The sequence below is a fragment of the Macrobrachium nipponense genome, chromosome 3 (genome assembly GCF_015104395.2).
Source record: "Macrobrachium nipponense isolate FS-2020 chromosome 3, ASM1510439v2, whole genome shotgun sequence".
Taxonomy (NCBI): domain Eukaryota; kingdom Metazoa; phylum Arthropoda; class Malacostraca; order Decapoda; family Palaemonidae; genus Macrobrachium; species Macrobrachium nipponense.
The window spans coordinates 90647928-90668748 of NC_087202.1; the positions used below are offsets into that span (position 1 = coordinate 90647928).

The 20821-nt window shown below is 42.4% G+C and overlaps 1 protein-coding gene across 1 annotated transcript in view; it reads left to right on the forward strand.

The window, feature by feature from the left end:
- Positions 1-20821, forward strand: part of LOC135221883 (protein argonaute-2-like) — a 285753-nt gene that overhangs the window by 132740 nt on the left and 132192 nt on the right. Inside the window, exons 7-8 of the mRNA XM_064259840.1 lie at positions 5132-5359; positions 18512-18697. Coding sequence (XP_064115910.1) covers positions 5132-5359; positions 18512-18697 — 414 coding nt within the window. The remainder of the gene's footprint in view (positions 1-5131; positions 5360-18511; positions 18698-20821) is intronic.

Below are 20821 nucleotides of genomic sequence, written 5' to 3' on the forward strand. Positions count from 1 at the left end.
TGCACTCGTCAAGAAGACATGTGCTTCCATCTGCGAAAACAAACTGGACTATGTCGGAAATGGACCATCTCCTCAAGGGAGTATTCCATGTCTTGGAAGTTGTTAACTTCCTAGACTGGTCCCTTGGGACTTTGGCCAAGAAGACGCAAGACCCCGATTTCTTGGAACCCGAAGTCCTACATAGCGTGCTGGCCTGTATGAACAAGGCGGTTCAAGATGGATCAGCTGAAGTGGCATCCCTTTTCCGGGCAGGAATTCTCAAAAAGAGAGCTGTCTTCAGCTCATTTTTAACAAAAGCGGTCTCTCCCGTTCAGAGGGCGTCTCTCTTATACGCCCCTCTTTCGAAGCAGCTTTTCCCTTCTCAGTTAGTGAGGGATATTTCTCACCCGCTGACTGAGAAGGCAACGCAGGACTTGCTAGTGCAATCAGCTAAGAAGTCCAGACCAGCTGTTCCTGCCACGAAGAGGGAGTCAAGAAGTACTCAGCCGCCCTTTCGAGGGAGCTCATCAGGCCGAGCCCCTAGGAAAAGAGGAGCAGAAAGAAGAGGAAGGTCTTCTTCCATTAGAGCAACAAAGAAGACCAAATGAGATACCAGTCCTCCAAGCACCAGTGGGGGCCAGGCTGCTGAAGTTTACAGAAACGTGGGCCTCGAGACAAGTAGATTCTTGGTCTCTGGAAATACTCAAGAAAGGATATCTCATCCCCTTCAGAGACAGACCTCCATTGACGACGACGCCGAGGGAGCTGTCAGCTAGGTACAAAGATCCTGCAAAAAGGGAATCCCTGTTATGTCTAGTATAGCAAATGTTGGAGAAGGAGGCCATCGAGACAGTGCAGGATCCTCACTCCCGGGGCTTTTACAATCGCCTTTTCTTAGTGCCGAAAGCTTCGGGAGGGTGGAGGCCTGTGCTGGACGTGAGCGCATTGAACCGCTTCGTGGAGAAGACAAAGTTCTCCATGGAGACTTCCAACTCGGTCCTTGCGGCTCTGCGTCCAGGAGATTGGATGGTCTCCCTCGACCTGCAGGACGCTTACTTTCACGTCCCCCTGCATCCTTCATCGAGAAAATATCTTCGATTCATGGTGCAGGGCAGGATTTACCAATTCAGGGCTTTGTGCTTCGGCCTCTCGACGGCTCCTCAGGTGTTTACGGCATTGATGAGGAACGTAGCAAGATGGCTACATCTGGAGGGGGTGAGAATATCACTCTATTTGGACGACTGGCTCATAAGAGCGAGATCGAGACAGCAGTGTTTGGAGGACTTGGAAACAACTCTAGATCTAGTGAAATCACTCGGATTGCTCGTGAACCTCGAGAAATCTCAGCCGATCCCCAGCCAGGACACTGTCTATCTGGGGATTCGGATGGATTCTCGGGGTTTTCGAGCATTTCCATCCCAAGAAAGGATTGCTCTAGGATTGGAGAAGGTCTCAGCCTTCCTAGAGAAAGAGCGAAGCTCAGCGAGGGAATGGCTCAGTCTTCTTGGCACCCTTTCGTCGCTAGAGCAGTTCGTTTCTCTGGGGAGGCTGCACATGAGACCTTTGCAGTTCTACCTGAGGAGAATGTGGAACAGGAAGACAGGAGAAATGGCAGATTCTTTTCCTCTACAACAAAATATCAAGAGCCACTTGCGATGGTGGTTAAAACCTCTGATAAAGAACGAAGGAGTGTCCTTGTCTCTGCAGAACCCTCGCCTAGTGTTGTTCTCTGACGCCTCGGAAACAGGATGGGGAGCAACACTAGGTACGAAGGAAGTGTCAGGCATCTGGACGAGACAACAGATGTCCTGGCACATAAATGCGAAAGAGCTTCTAGCCATTCATTTGGCTTTGAGGCATTTCGAAGAGGATGTCAGAGGCGTGGTGGTCCAGGTCAACTTGGACAACACCACGGCTCTAGCATACATCCGAAAACGGGGGGACGCACTCTTACTCCCTATACAAGTTAGCAAGAGCTCTATTAATCTGGGCAGAGGAACGAAAAATAGTACTCCTAACAAGATTCGTTCAAGGAGGGAGGAATATAAGAGCAGACAGACTGAGCAGGAAGAACCAGGTCCTTCCTACAGAATGGACCCTTCATTCAGAAGTCTGCCAGAAACTGTGGTCTCTATGGGGGGAACCTCAAATAAACCTGTTTGCGACGTTCCTCTCCAGAAGGATGGAGAACTTCTGCTTGTTAGGGGAGGATCCCAGAGCCATAGCAATCTATGCTTTTCATGGATTGGTCGGGCATAGATGCGTACGCTTTTCCCCCGTTCAAGATACCGGGGGAAGTGATAAGGAAGTTCGTGTCCTCGGAAGGAACGAGGACGACACTAATCGCTCCCTTTTGATCCGCTCGAGAATGGTTCACAGAGGTACTGGAATGGATGGTGGACTTCCCCAGATCTCTTCCCGAAAGGACAGATCTGCTCAGACAACCCCACTTCGAGAGGTATCACAAAAACATCCACGCTCTCGCCCTGACTGCCTTTCGACTATCGAAAGATTCGTCAGAGCGAGAGGCTTTTCTCGCAAGGCTGCAAGAGCACGAAGATCCTCTACCATGCGGATCTACCAATCGAAGTGGGAAGTCTTCCGTAGACAGTGTATGGCGAAGAAGCTGTCCTCCTCCGATACCTCTGTGACCGATATTGCCGATTTTCTTCTATATCTGAGAGAAACAGGGGCCTGAACATAGAAGAAAACAAAGACCTTCATGACCTGATACGGTCTTTTGAAACATCAAAATCAAAAGCTTCGCTTTCCCCTAGCTGGAACCTAGACGTGGTTCTTAAGTACCTCACATCAGAGAAGTTCGAGCCTCCTCATCAAGCATCCTTCAGAGACATTACAAGGAAATGCATTTTTCTAATGGCTCTCGCTACTGCCAAGAGAGTCAGCGAGTTGCAGGCTCTAGACTCGAGAGTGGGATTTAGAGGAGACTCGGCAGTGGTATCTTTCCGGCCTTTATTTTTAGCAAAAAATGAGAATCCTTCGAGACCTTGGCCCAGGAGTTTTGAAGTTAAAGGACTTTCTCAACTTGTGGGAAAGGAACTTGAGAGGTCATTATGTCCGGTTAGAGCCTTAAAATTTTACCTGCAGAGGAAGAAGCAGCTGCAAGGTTGCAATCAAAGTCTCTGGTGTGCGGTTAAAGGACCTTAAGAGACCGATGTCAAAAAACGCCTTAGCCTTTTTCGTTAGAAACGTGATTACTGAGGCACACATGAAATGCAAAAGTGAATCCTTTGCAACTTTGAGAGTAAAAGCGCACGAGGTACGTGCAGTTGCGACATCGATATCTTTCAACAAGAACATGTCGATGAAAAATATCTTAGCAGCGACGTACTGGAGGTGCAACTCGGTGTTTGCCTCCCATTATTTAAAGGATGTAAGGGTAACATATGAGAGATGCTTCTCTCTGAGTCCGTATGTATCAGCGGATACAGTGCTAAGTAAAGGAGATAAGACTGATCCTTAATTTTTGTTTAGTTTTGATTTTAAAATAATTTGGTGTTGAATTTTAAGGTTGTTTGAAAGGTGGTTGGGGATAACTCCTTTCAATCTTAGTGCTAATCCACGGTTAGGATCGGGTGATCGGTGTTGTACTCCTTTATTATGCCATTAGGCATAGGTGTATTGTCATGTAAGTGGATAAGACCCCATTGACAAAGGCCATGAGGTTCTGTCGAGTAAGTGGATAAGACCCCATCGACAGTCCTCACAAGAGCTCTTAGCCATAGGTCACATCCTCGCTGAGGCTCTTGAGGCGAAGCAGACTTCTAAGCAGTAGCTATGAAATCTTCTGCCAAAACAGGTAGGAACCAGGGTATTTTTATTTTTATTACCTGCAACGTATGTTGTTTACCTGTCTAATCAGTAATTAGCTGTCTCTTACCCTCCGCTAAAGGTGCCAATCAGCTTAGTATATATCTGACAGGGAAGTTGAATGTATGAAAATGATATTGTTATTGTACAATAAAGTTTCATACATACTTACCTGGCAGATATATACGATTAAATGGCCCACCCAGCCTCCCCTCAGGAGACAGGTGGAAGAGAAAATCTGGTTCTAGAATGGTAATGGTTCCTATTCCTGCCACCCAGCGGCAGGGCGGTAGATCACCTGTAGCGTGTGCCGCGAAATTCGAATTTCTGTCGGGGACGACGGAGTCTATAGCTAAGTATATGTCTGCCAGGTAAGTATGTATGAAACTTTATTGTACAATAACAATATCATTTTTCGCCCGATACCCCCATATACAAGGGTTCTGGCCGGCCCCCTTAACCTGTGGGCAGACAATTTTGATCTCTTGTTCAGTAAACTCTATGAATATTACTTCACCTCTTTTTGGCACTAGGGCTAAGGTTTACTGACATACTGTGAGAACTAGGTACTCTGGTATATATCCTTTTAGGAGGTTTTTTTTTATTATTTTTTTTTTATTTATTTATTTTATTTTATTTATTTATTTTTTTTTTTAATAAAGACTGCTATAGTATAACACCAAGTTTTCTCTCCAATGGATGATTGTATGTGAATTTTTATTAGATATTTTCTATTGATTTTAAATCAAACATATCACTAATAATAGAAAATCCATTGAAATGTACTTTTACTTAAGTCTCAGGCAAATCTTCTGTACTTGTACTTGCTCTTTTTCTCAGTACTTGTACTTGTACACAAGTACTGTTTCATGTACTTGGGCCTTGATCCCAGGTCTGGTTGTGTCTGGATGATGATAAGTTTCAAATAATGATGATCTGGATAGGCAATCCTTGGGTTACAATTGTCTCGACCTACAACATTTCTTGGTTACGATGCACTCCATAAATTTTTTAATGTTGCTTGAATCTAAATTTTACCTTTTTACCTTTCTGTCATCCAAATTAATTCTTTATATTGCTTAATTCAGAAATATACTGAAAGTGAAGAGTTTGTATCCAGTAGGGGTTGATTTTGCACTTTAAAGCTTGTGCTTATGTATTTAGGTGTGTTCTGACTTACTTTGAAAATTGGGTTATGACGTTTGGTTAGTAAAGTAACATATCTCCATCATAATCCAAGGATCTCCTGTATTTGACGGATTACTGATAATTTTTCTTGACTATTTGCAGTTTTAATATCCCTTACCTTTTAACCAAACAGGTGGAAGTTACTCACACAGAAAAATGTCGAAGATACAAAGTCCAAGATGTCTCACAATATGGAGCTGACAGACAGACCTTCCCTCTTACTGATCCTAACACACAGAAGACTACTAATTGTACTGTTCAAAAGTATTTTGCAATGCAGTATAATAAGAGACTCCAGTATCCAGCACTTAACTGCTTGAAGGTTGGACCACAAAGCAGAAACATACATTTGCCTATCGAGGTAAGTTAGTAGTCAATGTACAAAATATTCTATGTATGTAGTTATTCTTAGGAAGTTTGCTGCATGATTACAAAGATATAATATCTTCTTGCTAATTGGGATTGGAGCCAATTTGCTTATAAACTACTTTTACCAATTATAGGGTGTAATTAATGCTTGGAACAGACAATTTTTATTCTTTAACTTACAGAAAATGAACAGACTGGTATTGAAGGCATAAATTCAAAAGGTTCAAAGCTTTAAGTTGTTTAGTTAGGTATTGAAAAATTTCAGGTACAGGTCGACCACCACTATTATACTAGTTTCGGCTAGCACAGTTTCAAATTGTCAGGTCACACCACCAACCTGACACTGCTTGTTTGTTAGCACGATATGTGTGCATGCATACATTCCCTACACAACACGGTTGTGTTTATCTTTTGGGTTGTAAAAAAAATGAGCAAATGCAGTAAAGATATAAATGAGAATAGCGTAGAATAGAAAATTATAAGTGCAGCAACACAAAACAAAAGCTGTAGGAAGTTCTCGAGTGTCACGAAATGAGTTAGTGCTTAAGTATGTCTCCTACTGACAGGATTGCATTTATCTTTTGGGTTTTGAAAATAGTTTGAAATTACGAAAAAAATGTAAATGAGGAAAGCAAATAACATAAATATAAAAAGTCATAAACATAACAATATGAACCGAAACAAGCAGTAACAAGCTCACAGACACCAGAGAATGAATTTGTGCTGTCACATGTAAGCTATGCATATAACTGTGTTTAATTTGGGGCTTTTAAAAGTTAAAAGAAACTAGAAAATACAGTAAAAACATAAATTTTAGCTTAACAACGCGAACCAAATCAAGATTTAGCAAGGTTTCCGATGCCAGCAAATGAGTGTGTGTGATTGTATGTATGCTAGGCACATGATTGATTGCGTTCATTTTTTGGGTAGTATGAAATTCTTTAGGAATGTGGAAAGCATAAAATATGAATGATAAAACAAGTTGTAGCAAGTTATCTGAAACCAGGGAATGAGTTTGTGCATTGATATGTATATCCTAGGCACGTAGTCGCATTTATCTTTTTGGTTATAAAAATAGAAAGGAGAAAATTGCAGTAAAAGTATAAAATGATAATAATATAATATTGAAATTGAAAAAGTCAGAAGCATAGTTACACCACCAAAACAAAGCTGTAGCCAGCTCTCTGAGGCCAGCAAATAAGTTTTGTGTGTTCATACATACCCATGCGTTTATCTTGTGGATTGAAAAATTACGAATGGTAAAATTAGTAAAAGTATTGATGAGAATGGCATAAAAAAAAAAAAAATGTGACAATATAAACCAAAGGCTGTACCTAGTTCTCCGACGCATTCATACGTGCCCTACATCCATGATTATGTTTATGTTTTTGGTCGTAAATATAAAAAACTAGTAAACTCCAGTGAAAATATGAATGAGATAGTTTAAAATTGTAAAAAAAAAATCTAAGATGAAGAAAATGGGAATCATGACAGCCCTTTACCAAACATGTAAAAGTGCTCACTTAGTATCCTTATTCATGCAATACATTTAATAAAAAAACATTAGGTAAAGATAGAATAAAGAATAGAAATGAATGGTTATTATACTGTTTGGTAGTTTCAGTAGTTGAAGAGAGATAATGAAAATTTATGGCTTACTGTGCAAAGTGATTGCTTGGCGATCGTTCGATACTCGTAAGTGCTGGATGTAAACAGAAGTTTGGAAGCTTTTTTTGTTTGTTTATTATAGTTAATGGTTACTTAATAATTATTTGAAATGAGTACATGCAGTACATTTAATAAAAAAATTGTGAATTAGATATCATAAAATATAAAATAAATCAGACTGCCAACAAATACGTATTTTTTAGAATTCTTCTCCTGTTTTATTATTACGTTACGTATACGTATGTTTCATTATAGCTGTCAGTTAACTCGCTATCTCCATTAGGTAAAGATAGAATAAAGAATAGAAATGAATGGTTATTATACTGTTTGGTAGTTTCATTAGTTGAAGAGAGATACTAATGAAAATTTATGGCTTATGTGTGCTAGGAAAAATGATTGCTTGGCGTTCGTCGATACTCGTAAGACGGGTAAGAGCTGAATGTAAACAATCGATTGGAAGGTTTTTTTTTTTTTTTTTTTTTTTTTTTTTTTTGTGTATTATAGTTAATGATTAATTAATAATTATTTGAAATGAGTACATACTGATTATTTATACATTTTATTGGCATATTCTAACCTTTTAGCTTCTTAGGTTTAGATGTCAGAATCATAGACTAGACTACAGTAGCAACCGCTAACATAGGCTAGGCTTATTGCTAAGGGACATATGCTAAAGTCCTAATATATGCAGTACAAAAACTGGGGTTTGAACATTACATGCAGTTGAATATTACTCAAGTATGTACAGTATTTTGCCTTTTTGGAGTCATATTTCTTCCGTCGGATCGGCGTTGTAACCCTAGAACATGTGTTTTAGGCCTGGAAATATAATTTCCTGGGGTGTTTTTGGAGGGCTTGGAACGGATTAGCCATTTTACATGTAAAATGTGGTCCAATATACGAAAACTTCATGATACGAAATCCGCCTCGGAACAGATTAATTTCGTATCTCGAGGTACCACTAATATATATATAATATATTAATAAACATTACCTTAATATAATTTATCTAGCCCTAAATCCCCAAAAACCGCACCAAAATTTACCACATTGGCAACCCTGTTACCTCCTATTCTGTCCGCCAGTTGGCAACCACTGTCGTTGACACATACGAAAAAAACCTTCCCTCAAATCAGTTGTTAACGAGCGCCCGTGTTGTTTACATCACGGCCACTCTTTATAAATTTCCTTAAACATTTTTGTGCCTTTAAAGCTTTTCATTATTGTTAAATGAGACTTTATATGAATTACCACTCACGCATTACATCACGGAAATAGTGAATTAACTTTGATTTCTGTAGTGGTTCTTATCTTAAATTACGAACTTTTGCGCGACCCGGAACTACTGACCTGTCCAATTCTACAATGGATTACCAAGAAATTACGATGCTTCCTTTTGCCAGCAACATCAGGAACTGCCCGGTTTGTGGGACAAGGATGAGTAAGCAGAGAGTATGAACCACATGACATTTGTAGCTCTTGTCGTGGACAGGTTTGTGACTTGACTTCTCGTTGTGACGTATGTAAGCCTGGTCTGACGAGGATATGACTGCTTATATGAAACGTCAAACAATCTTGCAGCGTAAAAGATCGGTTAAGGAGAAAAAGAAATCGATTGCTAGAACTGTATCTAACGAATTCTTTGACTTGGGCGCTCATGATTCTGGCCTCTTCGGTTTCGGTATCGTACGACTCCGACTCCGAATTAATTGATGCTTTGCCCCCTGTACAACCGGTAATTAGTGAAGTTATTTCTGATGTAGATTCGAAGATTTTGGCAATGGAAACTACCTGGAAACAGAATTTTAAGAAATTACAGCTTAGTCTAGATAGAGATATTTCTGCTAAGTTTAACAATCTGTCAGAGAATTTTCAAGAAGCCTTTACTAGAATGTCTAACACACTTTTGAGATTCATTTTCAGCTCCTCGTCAGGTACCTGTCGACAGCACCATGGGTAACGGTGCGACAGATACCCGGCTTGTGAACCACGTCGTGGCGAAGGCCTAGGGGGGGATCCGGTCCGGGCAGGTGCCTAACGAATCTTTACCCAACGTCCCCTGTTAGTCCCGTAACAGTGCCAAAGGGCGCTTATTTAGGAGAAGGGGGGAGGGATATTAGTGTCAGACCTAAGATAGCTAGTCGTCAGGATTTTACTTCAGAGGAAGTTTCTAAGTTAGGATCTGACGATGATGATGATGATGACGCGGATTCGTGTGATATTGATGTTCCTCGAATGGATGTCATGATGTAGAATTCAAGAAACTTTTTGATTTAATTTTGAGTTTTCTTCCTCAGGCGAGGCCTAAAGAGCAGAAGCAGCCTCCGCCTCGTTGTATTACAGAAGGATTTTTCTTGACGGTCCTTCCCGGTCACAGGAATTTTACGTTTTCCTTGCCCAGAGGTTCGCGAGAGTGAGGGCGGACGTTGCCGCTAAACTTTCGAAGGTGATCGGGGAAGGGAAGAGGAAGCTCTCTTCTCTTCTACGACACCGGAGAGGAGTTTACCAGGTGGCGGATGATTCTTCATTCTCTCGACCCCCCAAGCCAAATCCGGATTTTGTCCGACTTTCAAGTCAACCCTTGCCTTCTAAGGCTTCGGTCTCTGTCTCAATTGAAGATTTTATTGCTATGGAGGCTGTTATGAGCTCTTTACAAGAAGCTCAAATCCTTCAATATGTGGGTCCTCGGAGGGCTTTTAATGTATATCAAGGACTCCGGGTTTGTTCCTCCTGATGCTCCTCTTTTGAGAAATTCTGCTCATCCATTTCAATCGCTTCTGTGCATCAGAACGAGCTTGCTGCTTCAATGCAGGCCTTTCTTGTTTTCTAAGGCGTAACCTGTATTTGTCGCAGTTACCCTCCTCTGTATCGGAGATTCAGAGAACCCGTCTGTGTCCTCTTTCTCCTTTTGGCGATTTTCTTTTCGATATTTCTGTGCTTTCTGAGGTTTTGAAGGAACATCAAGGTGATGCCTCTTCCCAAGCTCACTGGGCCTTATCAAGAGCTTTTTCCTCTGGTCTTCCTCCCGTTCCTTCAAGGAGTAAGCGTAAGTTTAGGACCAGATCTGTACCTTCTGCTCAGCCTCCAACAACCTCCTTCTGGCTCTTTTTTTCCAGAGTACATCTCAGCTTGCTGGTGCCTCTTCTTCATCCTCTGGTGCTCACCCATTTGAAACGCGGGAGAGGTTCTTGGCGTGGCTCTAAGGGCAGAGAAAGAGCTCAACCTCCAGGAGGACCTTCTTCTTCTTCTTCTTCTTCCTTGTCTCTGCGTAAGAATTTTCGGAAGTAGGAGTCATCACCTCGCCTGGAGACCGCAGTAGGAGCTTGTCTCTCCCGCCATTGGTCAGCTTGGCAGGGAAAGCGGTGGATTGCTTGGGTTGGTGGAGGTCCTGAAGGAAGGTTACGAGATCCCTTTTGTTTCCAGACCTCCACTTTCCAATCGTCCCTCTCGAGTTCAGCAGTTATTCCCCTCACTCAATCAGGGGTCAAGCCTTGGAGAAGGAGCTTTCGGCCCTCTTGGAGAAGGATGCCCATAGAGCGAGCTCCTCCTTCTCCCGGGTTTTACTCTCGGATGTTTGTAGTTCTAAAGGCCTCGGGTGCCTGGCGACCCATCATAGATCTTTCGGTTTTGAACAAGTTCATTCTAAAGTCCAAGTTCAGGATGGAGACGGTCCAGACTGTTCTTTCATCCGTCAGGAGGCGGGGGGACTGGATGATTTCCATCGATCTGCAGGATGCTTATCTGCAAATCCCCATCCATCCAAGAAGCAGACCTTACCTTCGGTTTTTCATGGGACTCGGGAGTTTTCCAGTTCAAGACCCTTTGTTTCGGCCTCACCACTGCTCCACAGGTCTTTTCTCGGGTTGATGGCTCCTGTTTCAGCTATTCTGCATCAGTTAAAACGTAAGGATGCTTCGGCTATCTGGACGATTGGCTAGTCCAGGCCGAATCTCTAGAGAAAATGTCTCCGGTCGAGGGAGATAGTTCTGTCTCTTTGTGTCGAGTTGGGCATTCGTGTCAACTCGACAAGTCCAATCTAATCCCTTGCCAGATCATGACTTATCTGGGGATTGTTTTGAATTCCCAGATTTTGAGGGCTTCTCCCGCTCAGAAACGGATAGCCAAGCTTCTGAATCTGATCGAAGAATTTTTGTCCTCCGTAACGCAGCCAGTTTCTCTTTGGAGGTCTCTCCTGGGCCATTTGTCATCCCTCATCCAACTGGTTCCCGGAGGGTCGGTCTCAGAATGAGGTCCCTTCAGTCGACACTTCGCCAGTCATGGGATTTCGTGTCCGTGGACACGATAGTCGACCTCTTCTCCACAATGTCAGAAGGATCTCTGTTGGTGGATGCAAGTTCACCGCCTCAAGTCAGGGACATCTCTTCTTTCGGTTCCTCCGACCTAATGTTTTGGTCAGGACGCCTCGGATCAAGGTTGGGGCGCACACCTGGGCTCCGAAGCCGCTTCGGGCCTTTGGTTAGAGGAGGAGAGGAGCAGTCAATAAATGGAGGGAACTGAGGGCAGTGTACCTAGGCCTTCTTTCATTTCAGGAACAACTGTTGGAGTCGGTTGTCGCGATCTTTGTCGACAAACACCACAGCAGTCTCGTACTGAGAAACCAAGGCGGCACACAGTCGGATCTTCTCACTCAAGAAGCCCGATCAATCCTGTGTTGGGCAGAAGACAGGGGGATTACGTTGGTCCCTCAGTTTATCCTGGGCCATCACAACGTCTTAGCAGACGCCTTGTCGAGGGGACCGAACGAAGTTCAAGGGTCGGAGTGGACACTTGCCAGGAAGTCTTCGACAGCCTCAGGAAGAAATGGCCTGTCACAGTCGATCTGTTTGCCACCCCACTGAATTTTCGGTGCCAGATATTCTTCGCCCCTTACCAGACTCCTCAGAGTGCCGGGACAGACTCTCTTTTGCAGGACTGGGAGGGACTTCAAGCCTATGCTTTTCCTCGTTTCTCTCTGGTGAGGTCAGTCCTCAACAAAGTGAGGGCAACAAGCGTCTGGATCTCACCTTGATTGCCCCCTTCTGGCCACCAGAAGGAGTGGTTTCCCGACCTTCTGGAAGCACTGGTGGAACCCCCCATTCGCCTGCCAGAGAGACCAGATCTTCTCAACAACCCCATTTTCATCATCGGTTCCATCAGAGGCTCCACATGCTTCATCTTCATGCCTGGAGACTGTCAGGAGGTTCTCCAAGCACGAAGGGTTCTCCTCCAGAGTGGCGCGACAGTTGGCTCTTGCCAGGCAGCAATCAACCAGAGTAAATTATCAGGCTAAATGGTCGGTTTACAGACGTTGGTGTAAGTCTCAAGGACATTCAATTTCTAGACTTCCTTACCGAAAGTAGCGGAGTTTTTAGTCATTTACATCATGACAGGGCCCTGTCACCTTCGTGCATTAAGGGTTATAGGTCTATGCTTTCCTATGTTTTTTAAGGCAAGGCTACCTGAGATCTCTTCATCTTATGTCATTAGAGATTTACTTCGATCTTTTTCCCTATCTCGACCCAGGCCGCAGTGTTTGCCTCCGACATGGGACGTTAACAAAGTCCTTCAAGCCTTAAGGTTCCCTCCGTTTGAGCCTCTGAATTCTGCCAAATTTAGGGACCTCTCTTCTAAGACACTCTTCCTTGTCTCACTGGCTACAGCCAGAGGGTGGGTGAACTGCAAGCACTCTCTTTTCTGGTTGCCAGATCTGGACAAGACATGATTTTGTCATACCTTCCTGAATTTGTCGCAAAGACTGAATCGTCTGATAATCCACCATTCCAGGTCTTTCGTTACTGAAGTCGCTGGTCGACTTTGTTGGTAATTTAAATGAGGAATTAGTTCTTTGCCCTGTTAGGGCGCTCTCATGTTATTTACGCCGCACGAAGGACATTCAGGGTCGTCCCCGTCATCTGTTTGTTTCACCCCGAAATGTCAAGAGACCTATTTCAAAGAATGGTGTATCCTTTTTTCTCAGAGATCTGATCGTTAAAAACTGGTGGTTCGGCTGCTGGGGAAGACCAGACGCCGAGAGCACACAGTATTAGAGCAGTTGCTACATCAGTAGCTTTTATGAAGAACGTCTCAGTCGCCAGGTGCTTGAGGCGGCGACTTGGCGTTCTAATTCTGTTTTTTGCCTCTTTTACTTGAGGGATATTTCTCTAGTTCTAGGCGACCTTCGTTCTTTGGGCCCGTTGGTGATGGGCAGGACAGGTCGTCAGACAGGAGAATTAGGTAGTTTTCCTGTTTTACGTTTGGTTGCTACCTGATATTATTCATTAATTTTTGTTTTGTTGTATATATTTTTTGTTTTTGTATTATAACCCATGGCAGTTTTGACGTAGTTATAATGGGAATTAGGCAGTTTGGTATTTAGGTGTTTTTGATGACAAGGACTGACTGCTTGGCAACTCATGCTGCTTCCATTTTCAGTGTGAAATGGTTCCAGCCACTGGGTTGTCGGCACTGGCGACTACGCTTCTCCCAGATTCGATTGCTGACCTAGTGACCTAGGACTAGCCACTGGTTCGCTTGTCCTGACGACTCCTGCTTCTTCCACTGTCCTGGACAGGGATTAGTCGATGGATCGTCTGCTGTCATGCTGGTGACTCGCTCACCATCTTACTTTTTGTCTCAACCTGTCTTCTCGGAGTCAGACACTCGGTGAGATCAGGCGACATTTAGTAGCCCTGAGTTTCTTGTTGACGAAGTCGGTTACGTTGATAACACCCCCGATGATCGTGTACACGAGACCAGGTTGGACTGTCAGGCATTCGTCCTTCGGGACTGAATCGCCTTTTGCTTCCGCGCTCCTTTCTCTTGGCACCAGAAAGCTCGAGTTAGGAGTTGCTCATGAGCCGATTCGTTGCTGGCGACTTCGGGTTGCGTTGATACACCCCCAAGGTTTTGCTTAGCTTTGAATCACCCAGACAGTCAGACACTCATCCTTTAGGGAAAGATAGTGCTTGATAGTCTTCAGGGTGCAGCCTTGCTGTCCGCAATTCGTCTGACTGGTCACCTGGTCGGGCACCTGACTTTAGTACAGACGGACTGACTATGCCAAACTTACTCCTTGTCCTTTGCTTACCGCAGTTGGTGGCATTATGGTAGGAGACTTTGAGTTGTTAGTATCTTTGACCTTGGGTTGAGTTTTGACTGCCTATGATTATATATTTCTTTGTTTGTTTTTCTCCTATTCTGTCCGAAGGGAAATTGTATTCAGATTCCCTCCTCCTTTTCAATGTGGTTAATCGGGCTAGATAAATTATATTAAGGTAATGTTTATTAATATGAATTTTTTATTCTAAAATTAATATTAATAATACTTACCTGTATAATTTATCTAGTCCCACCCACCCTCCTACCCCACGATCTGCCTATCACAACTGATTTGAGGGAAGGTTTTTCGTATGTGTCAACGACAGTGTTGCCAACTGGCGGACAGAATAGGAGGTAACAGGGTTGCCAATGTGGTAAATTTTGGTGTGGGGGATTTTAGGCTTTTAGAAATTAAAACAGGTTAATAAGTGATTAATTTTTGAATTTATGGCAATTTTAAATAGATATTATACATATTAGGAAATATATAAATTATTATATATTAAATATATTATAATTATATATTAATATTAATTTTAGAATAAAAAATTCCCTAATTATATATTATACGATATACATATATCTAATACCTACATATATATACATATTATTATTTATATATATGTAATATTATATTATTATAATACATATATAAGTATATTAATATATATATCTATTATATATTATATATATCATATCAATATTATATATATTCTGTTGGTGTATATATCTATATATATATATCCATAGATATAAATATATATATATAGATATATAAATATAATATATATATATATATATTATATATATATATAATATATATATATATATATATACACATACCATACAATTATATATATATATTATGTATATGTATATGTATATATATATATATATATATATTATATAATATATACATATATATATATATATATACATACATATATATACATATATAATAAAGGTATATGATATGTATGTGATATGTAATATATATATATATATATATATTATTTTATATATATTATAATATATTATATATATATATATATATATATATATATCATATATATATGTGTGTGTATATATCTATATATATATATATATATATATATATATATATATATATATATATATATATGTATATATATATATATATATATATATATATATATATATATATATATATACAGTAAGTCCTCGGGTTACGCCGGTCTCGACTTACGATGTTTCGTGGTTACGAACGCGCCCCCATAAAACTATAAAAAAAATAATATTTTGCGTCGTTCCGTCTTACGCGGTTTAGCGTCGTAAGCGACGTAAACAAAACGCGAACTAGTTCCGGGCGCACGGCAGAAGATACGCTTTGTGTGGGAGAGGACAGCGTCGCTTCGCTACGCTCATTCCGCGCCCATACGCCATTTTGGTTTTTACACTGCCTCTCTCTCCCTCGTGTTGTATCGTTTTGTAAACTTTTGCTCTTTGTTATGGCTCCCAAGCGCAAGGCGGACTCTTCTGATGGTAGTGCATCGAAGAAAAGAAATGCATCACCATGGAAATTAAAGTGGACATTATAAAGCGATCGAGAAGGGAGAAACGCCAACAAACATTGGCCGCTCGCTTGGCCTTAGCCGTTCGACCGTTGCTACCATTATCAAAGATAAAGAGCGCATCGTTGAACATGTGAAAGGATCTGCTCCTATGAAAGCGACAGTGATAACTAAGCAGCGTAGTGGTCTAATAATTTGAAATGGAAACGTTATCGGTGCTTTGGTTGGAAGACCAAAATCAACGGCGTATCCCAGTCAGCCTTATGGTGATTCAGGAGAAGGCGAAAAGATTGTTTGAAGCGTTGAAAAAAGAAAAGAGGAGGGAAGTGAAAGTGAAGAGTTGTGGCTAGTAGGGGTTGGTTTATGCAATTTAACGGCTCGGGCCAATTACCTTAACCTTAAAGTGCAAGGGTAAAGCTGCTAGTGGGGATGAGAAAGCAGCGAGTGAATTTCCTAAGCGTTGTCTGAGATAATTAAGGAGGGGGGTTATTCCGCTCAGCAAGTGTTTAACGTAGACGAGACGGGTTTTGTTTTGGAAAGCGTATGCCTAACCGCACTTACATCGACGAAGGAGAAGTCAGCACCCGGTCATAAAGCCAGCAAGGAGAGGCCTAAACTTTTACTTCTTGGGGGTATAATGCTGATGGCGACTTCAAAACTGAAGGCCCTTGTTGGTGTATCAGGCTGAAAAATCCAAGGGCACTCAAGGGCATTTGGAAGGGTCAACTACCAGTAATTTGGAAGTCCAACAAGAAGGCATGGGTGACACTTGCAGTGTTTGAGGACTGGTTCGTAAACCATTTTGTTCCAAGTGTGGAGCGGTATTGCGCCTCCAAGGGTATCCCCTTTTAAGGTGTTGCTAGTGCTGGACAATGCCCCTGGACACCCTGCCCAGCTGGGAGACTTCAACCCTAATGTCAAGGGTGGTTCACCTTCCACCTAATACCACGGCCCTTTTACAGCCTATGGACCAATGGAGTGATTGCTTCGTTCAAGGCCTTACTACCTACGAAGGACAATTGCTATGGCTTTACAGCAACTGAAACCAAGAAGGACTTGACTCTGAAGGACTTTTGGAAATCCTACAACATCCTTGATGCTGTAAAGACATTGCTAATTCCTGGGAGGAGGTCAAGCAAACAAACATGAATGGTGTCTGGAAGAAAATTTGTCCTCAATTTGTGAATGATTCCAGGGTTTTGAGGACACATCAGCAAGTTGTCGAGAACGTTGTTGCCCTGAGTAAGGAAATCAATTTGGAGATGGAGATGATGTTACAGAGCTGCTGGAGTCTCATGGCGAGGAGTATCTGCTGAGGACCTGATACAACTGGAGAAGCAGATGATAGAGGAAGAAGAAGAAGCACCCACCCCAGAGCCTAAGGCTTTCACAAGGCAGGCTTGACAAGAGGTTTTGCAGAGTTGCAGCAAGCGTTGTCAACTTTTGAGGCTCAGGATCCCAACTTGGACAGGTTCACTAGGGTTTCCAGAGGCGTCATGGATTTGATGCAGTGTTACAAGAGATCTTGGATAAAAAGAGGTCGCTCTCTGTTCAGACTAACCTGGAGCAGTATTTTAAGAAGGTAGAGAGGCCTGCAAGAGATCCTGTACCCTCTACCTCAGCTGCCTCTGCTAATCCAGACTCGCCTGCCCCACAATCTCCAGCACCTTCTGAATGTTCTGCTAACCCAGACTCACCTGCCCCAGCATCTCCCAGCACCTTCTGTAGGTTTCTGCCTCACTACAAAGACGTCCACCTTGCCCCAGCATCTCCAGTAGTATTTGTTCTGACCTCACCCTCAAGAAGATCACCTGCCATCGGCATCTCCAGTTAGTAATGTTCTGGCCTCACCTCAAGAATCACCATGGCCTCCAGCATCTCCAGCATTTCTTCTGGAGGTTCTTTTTCTCTTCCACGAACCTTCCCCAGTCTCTCCAGCACTGCAGCTTCCTCTCCAGTGTGCAAGCCAATCAAATTAATAAAGGTAAGGAATTGTTCTCTCGTTGTTATTGATAGGTATTTACATTAAATCATGGGGTATTTTTTTAATGTTCGGTTTACGCTGAAAATCGTGTTACGACGCATCTTAAGAACGGAATCAACGTTCGTAACTCGAGGACCCCCTGTATTACCACCAACTAAACATATAGATATTATATTAGTATATTATTATATATAGATCTATAATATATATATATATATATATATATATATAATATAATTAATACTTATTATAATATATACATACATACACACACACACACACATGCATATATACATATCATATACAGGCAGTCCCGGGTTACAACGGTCTCGGCTTATTAACGTTCCGAGGTTACGACGCTTTTCAATTATATTCATCAGACATTATTTTCCAGGGTTACGACGCCCACACGCTCATCTGGCAGATGAAATATGACTCCAAAAATGTAAAATAATCAATATTTGAAGGTTTTTTTTGATGAAAAATCCCATAAGAATGCAGTTTACATAGTTTTCAATGCACCCAAAGCAATAAAAATAAGGTTTTCTTAGGATTTTGAGGATTTTTCGGCTTACGACGCGTCTCAAGAACGGAACCCCCGTCGTAACCCGGGGACTGCCTGTATAGAAACATCAATGATTTGTCTCATCATTTTTTTCATTTTTATAAAGAATATGAATTATATATATATATATATATATATATATATATAGTATATATATATATATATATATATATATATATATATATAATTGTTCTTTGTTGATTTAAAGAATCGATGCAGGAAGTGACATTCCAAGATGATATTTTCAGGTAGTAAACCCTTGTTTTTTTTACTTTTCAGTTCTGCAGAATCCACAAAGGACAGAAAGACAAAAGAAAACTTACTGACGCTGAATTAGCAGTATTGATAAAATCGACAGCAAAACCTCCCCGTGAAAGGTTACAGAACATTTGTAATGTGAGGAAAGAAGTTGATTTCAACATAGACCCTATTATTAAATCACTGGAGTTTACAGTAGCAGATGAGGTAAGACAGTGTCTGTTTTTAATCATCATCTGTCATGTAGACAATAATCCTGATTTTATTAACTGTTGGTTTCAGGTGTGTGTCCATCTGGTAAGGTGAAGTTTGCAGACGTTGTAATGAACTAAAACAAACTGTGTGTGTTCTTTATTAAAGCAAGTATGGTTTTTATAAAATACAATTTGTTCATGAACCTTACCTGCCAGATATATATATAGCTGTATTCTCGAAGTCCGACAGAATTTCAAAACTCCCGGCAGACGCAGTGGTCGGCCAGGTGGTAGTACCCATTCCTGCCGCTGGGAGGCGGGCGTCAGGAACCATTCCCATTTTCTGTCAGATATTTTCTGTCGCCGGTGCAGCCAACAAGTGTTTTCTGCACCTCCGTCATTGGATTTTGGAACTCTTTTGGTCACTTGAGTATCCCGATTGATTTTTTGGTTTTTGATTTGGATCGGTGGCTAGGCATACGCTAATTGTGGATTGGTTTTTGAATTTGGCTTGTTTTTCCTAAAACTTAAGATGTCTGGATCTAGTTCGACTAGTGCCAGAGTATGTTGTGTGGAAGAATGCAAGGTGAGGCTACCGAAATCTTCGGTAGACCCTCATACAGTGTGCGCGAATTGTCGGAAACATGTTTGTATGTTTGATGATCGCTGCAATGAATGTGAGAGTATGTCTGATTCTGCGTGGAAGGCGTATGAATCATGTGTGTGTAAAATAGAAAGAGATAGGGTAAGGAGGAGTGTAACGCCAGTTACACATCCAGTGGAATTTATCCCTCCTAAACCTGTGTTGCCTTCGGGCCCTACATTAGTGTCTATGGAGGGTAATACCCTATCGATGATTCTTGAATCTTTGCGTAGCCTGGAATTAAAAGTGCAAGCATTAGAAGGTGTTAATAGTGCAGTGGTGTGTAGTGATAATTGCTCCGCCGAGTGTTGCGGAAGGGGGTCGGACAACCGATCTGACGTTTCCTTCGGCAAGACCTGGGGCCGCTTCCCAGGCTTCCAAAGTTCGTTAACGGATCTTGAAAGATTGTTTTTCGTCATCAGAATCGTCCTCCCCGCGCAGCGGTTGGAGCTTTCGGAAGCGATTGCGCCCTTTGAAGAGGACAAAGACGCTAGATGCCGCACAGGCGGCCGCCGCCTTTGATTCCTCAGAGGAGGACGCTGCACATCCGTTAGCCCCTTCTGTTTTGCGGTCGTCTCCAGAACAATTCGAGGACTCTCCACCGCAAAAGAGGAGCAAAGGTGCAAGATGTCGCACAGGCGGTCGGACCATTTGGTCGTAGGGAGAAGGATGCTTCACGTCCTTCTCTTCTTCTGTGTTGCGATCGTCGCCGGAGAGGATGTCTTTTGACGACAATGCTTTTGAGCGCCCTGGTTGCGCTAAGGATATACCTGTGGCGGTCCATGTGAGGAGGAGGGGGGCTTCCCCTCGTCTTCTCACAGGATCAGTCCTAAATCGAAGAAGATTGAGAATTTGCAACATCAAATTGCCTTATTAGTTGCAGAGAAAGAGGATAATTCACGTCACAGGAGGAAGGATGATAAGCTGCCAGTCAAGAGATCCAGGCAGTCTCCTTTCCTTCTCATCGCCTTGCTCTTTCTCTGTTACCTCGCACCTTCGAGATTTCGTGCACGAAGGTCTGCAGAGCACGACGTTAAGGCGGCAGCGAGACTCGACGCCAGGCCTGACGCTCGGGCTTGGGCGCTCGGCTCGACGCCGGGCGGGGGCGCTCGGCTGGATGCCAAGCGTGACACTTGGCAGGACGCTAGGCTTGACGCCAAGCATGGTGCGCAGCTGGACGCACAACGTAATGTTTCTTCAGACATTCGCCGAGATTCGGAGGATAGTAATGAATCTCAAGAAGGAAACTTGTCGGAGGAATTAACTGAAGAACAATCATCAACAGTATCTTCAGATTACCAAGGTTTGGTTCAATTGCTTCAAACCTCCTTTTGAAGTTAAGTTTTAAACCTGAAGCCCCGCAGTCGCCTCCTTCACAATTGCTATCGTCTAAGGCTATCAAGACTCCAGGATTGGTGAAGATGGCTACTTCATTATCAACAAAAAGGGCTTTTAAGAAAATGCAGAATTGGATGGAGTCAAGAAAAGCCCGAA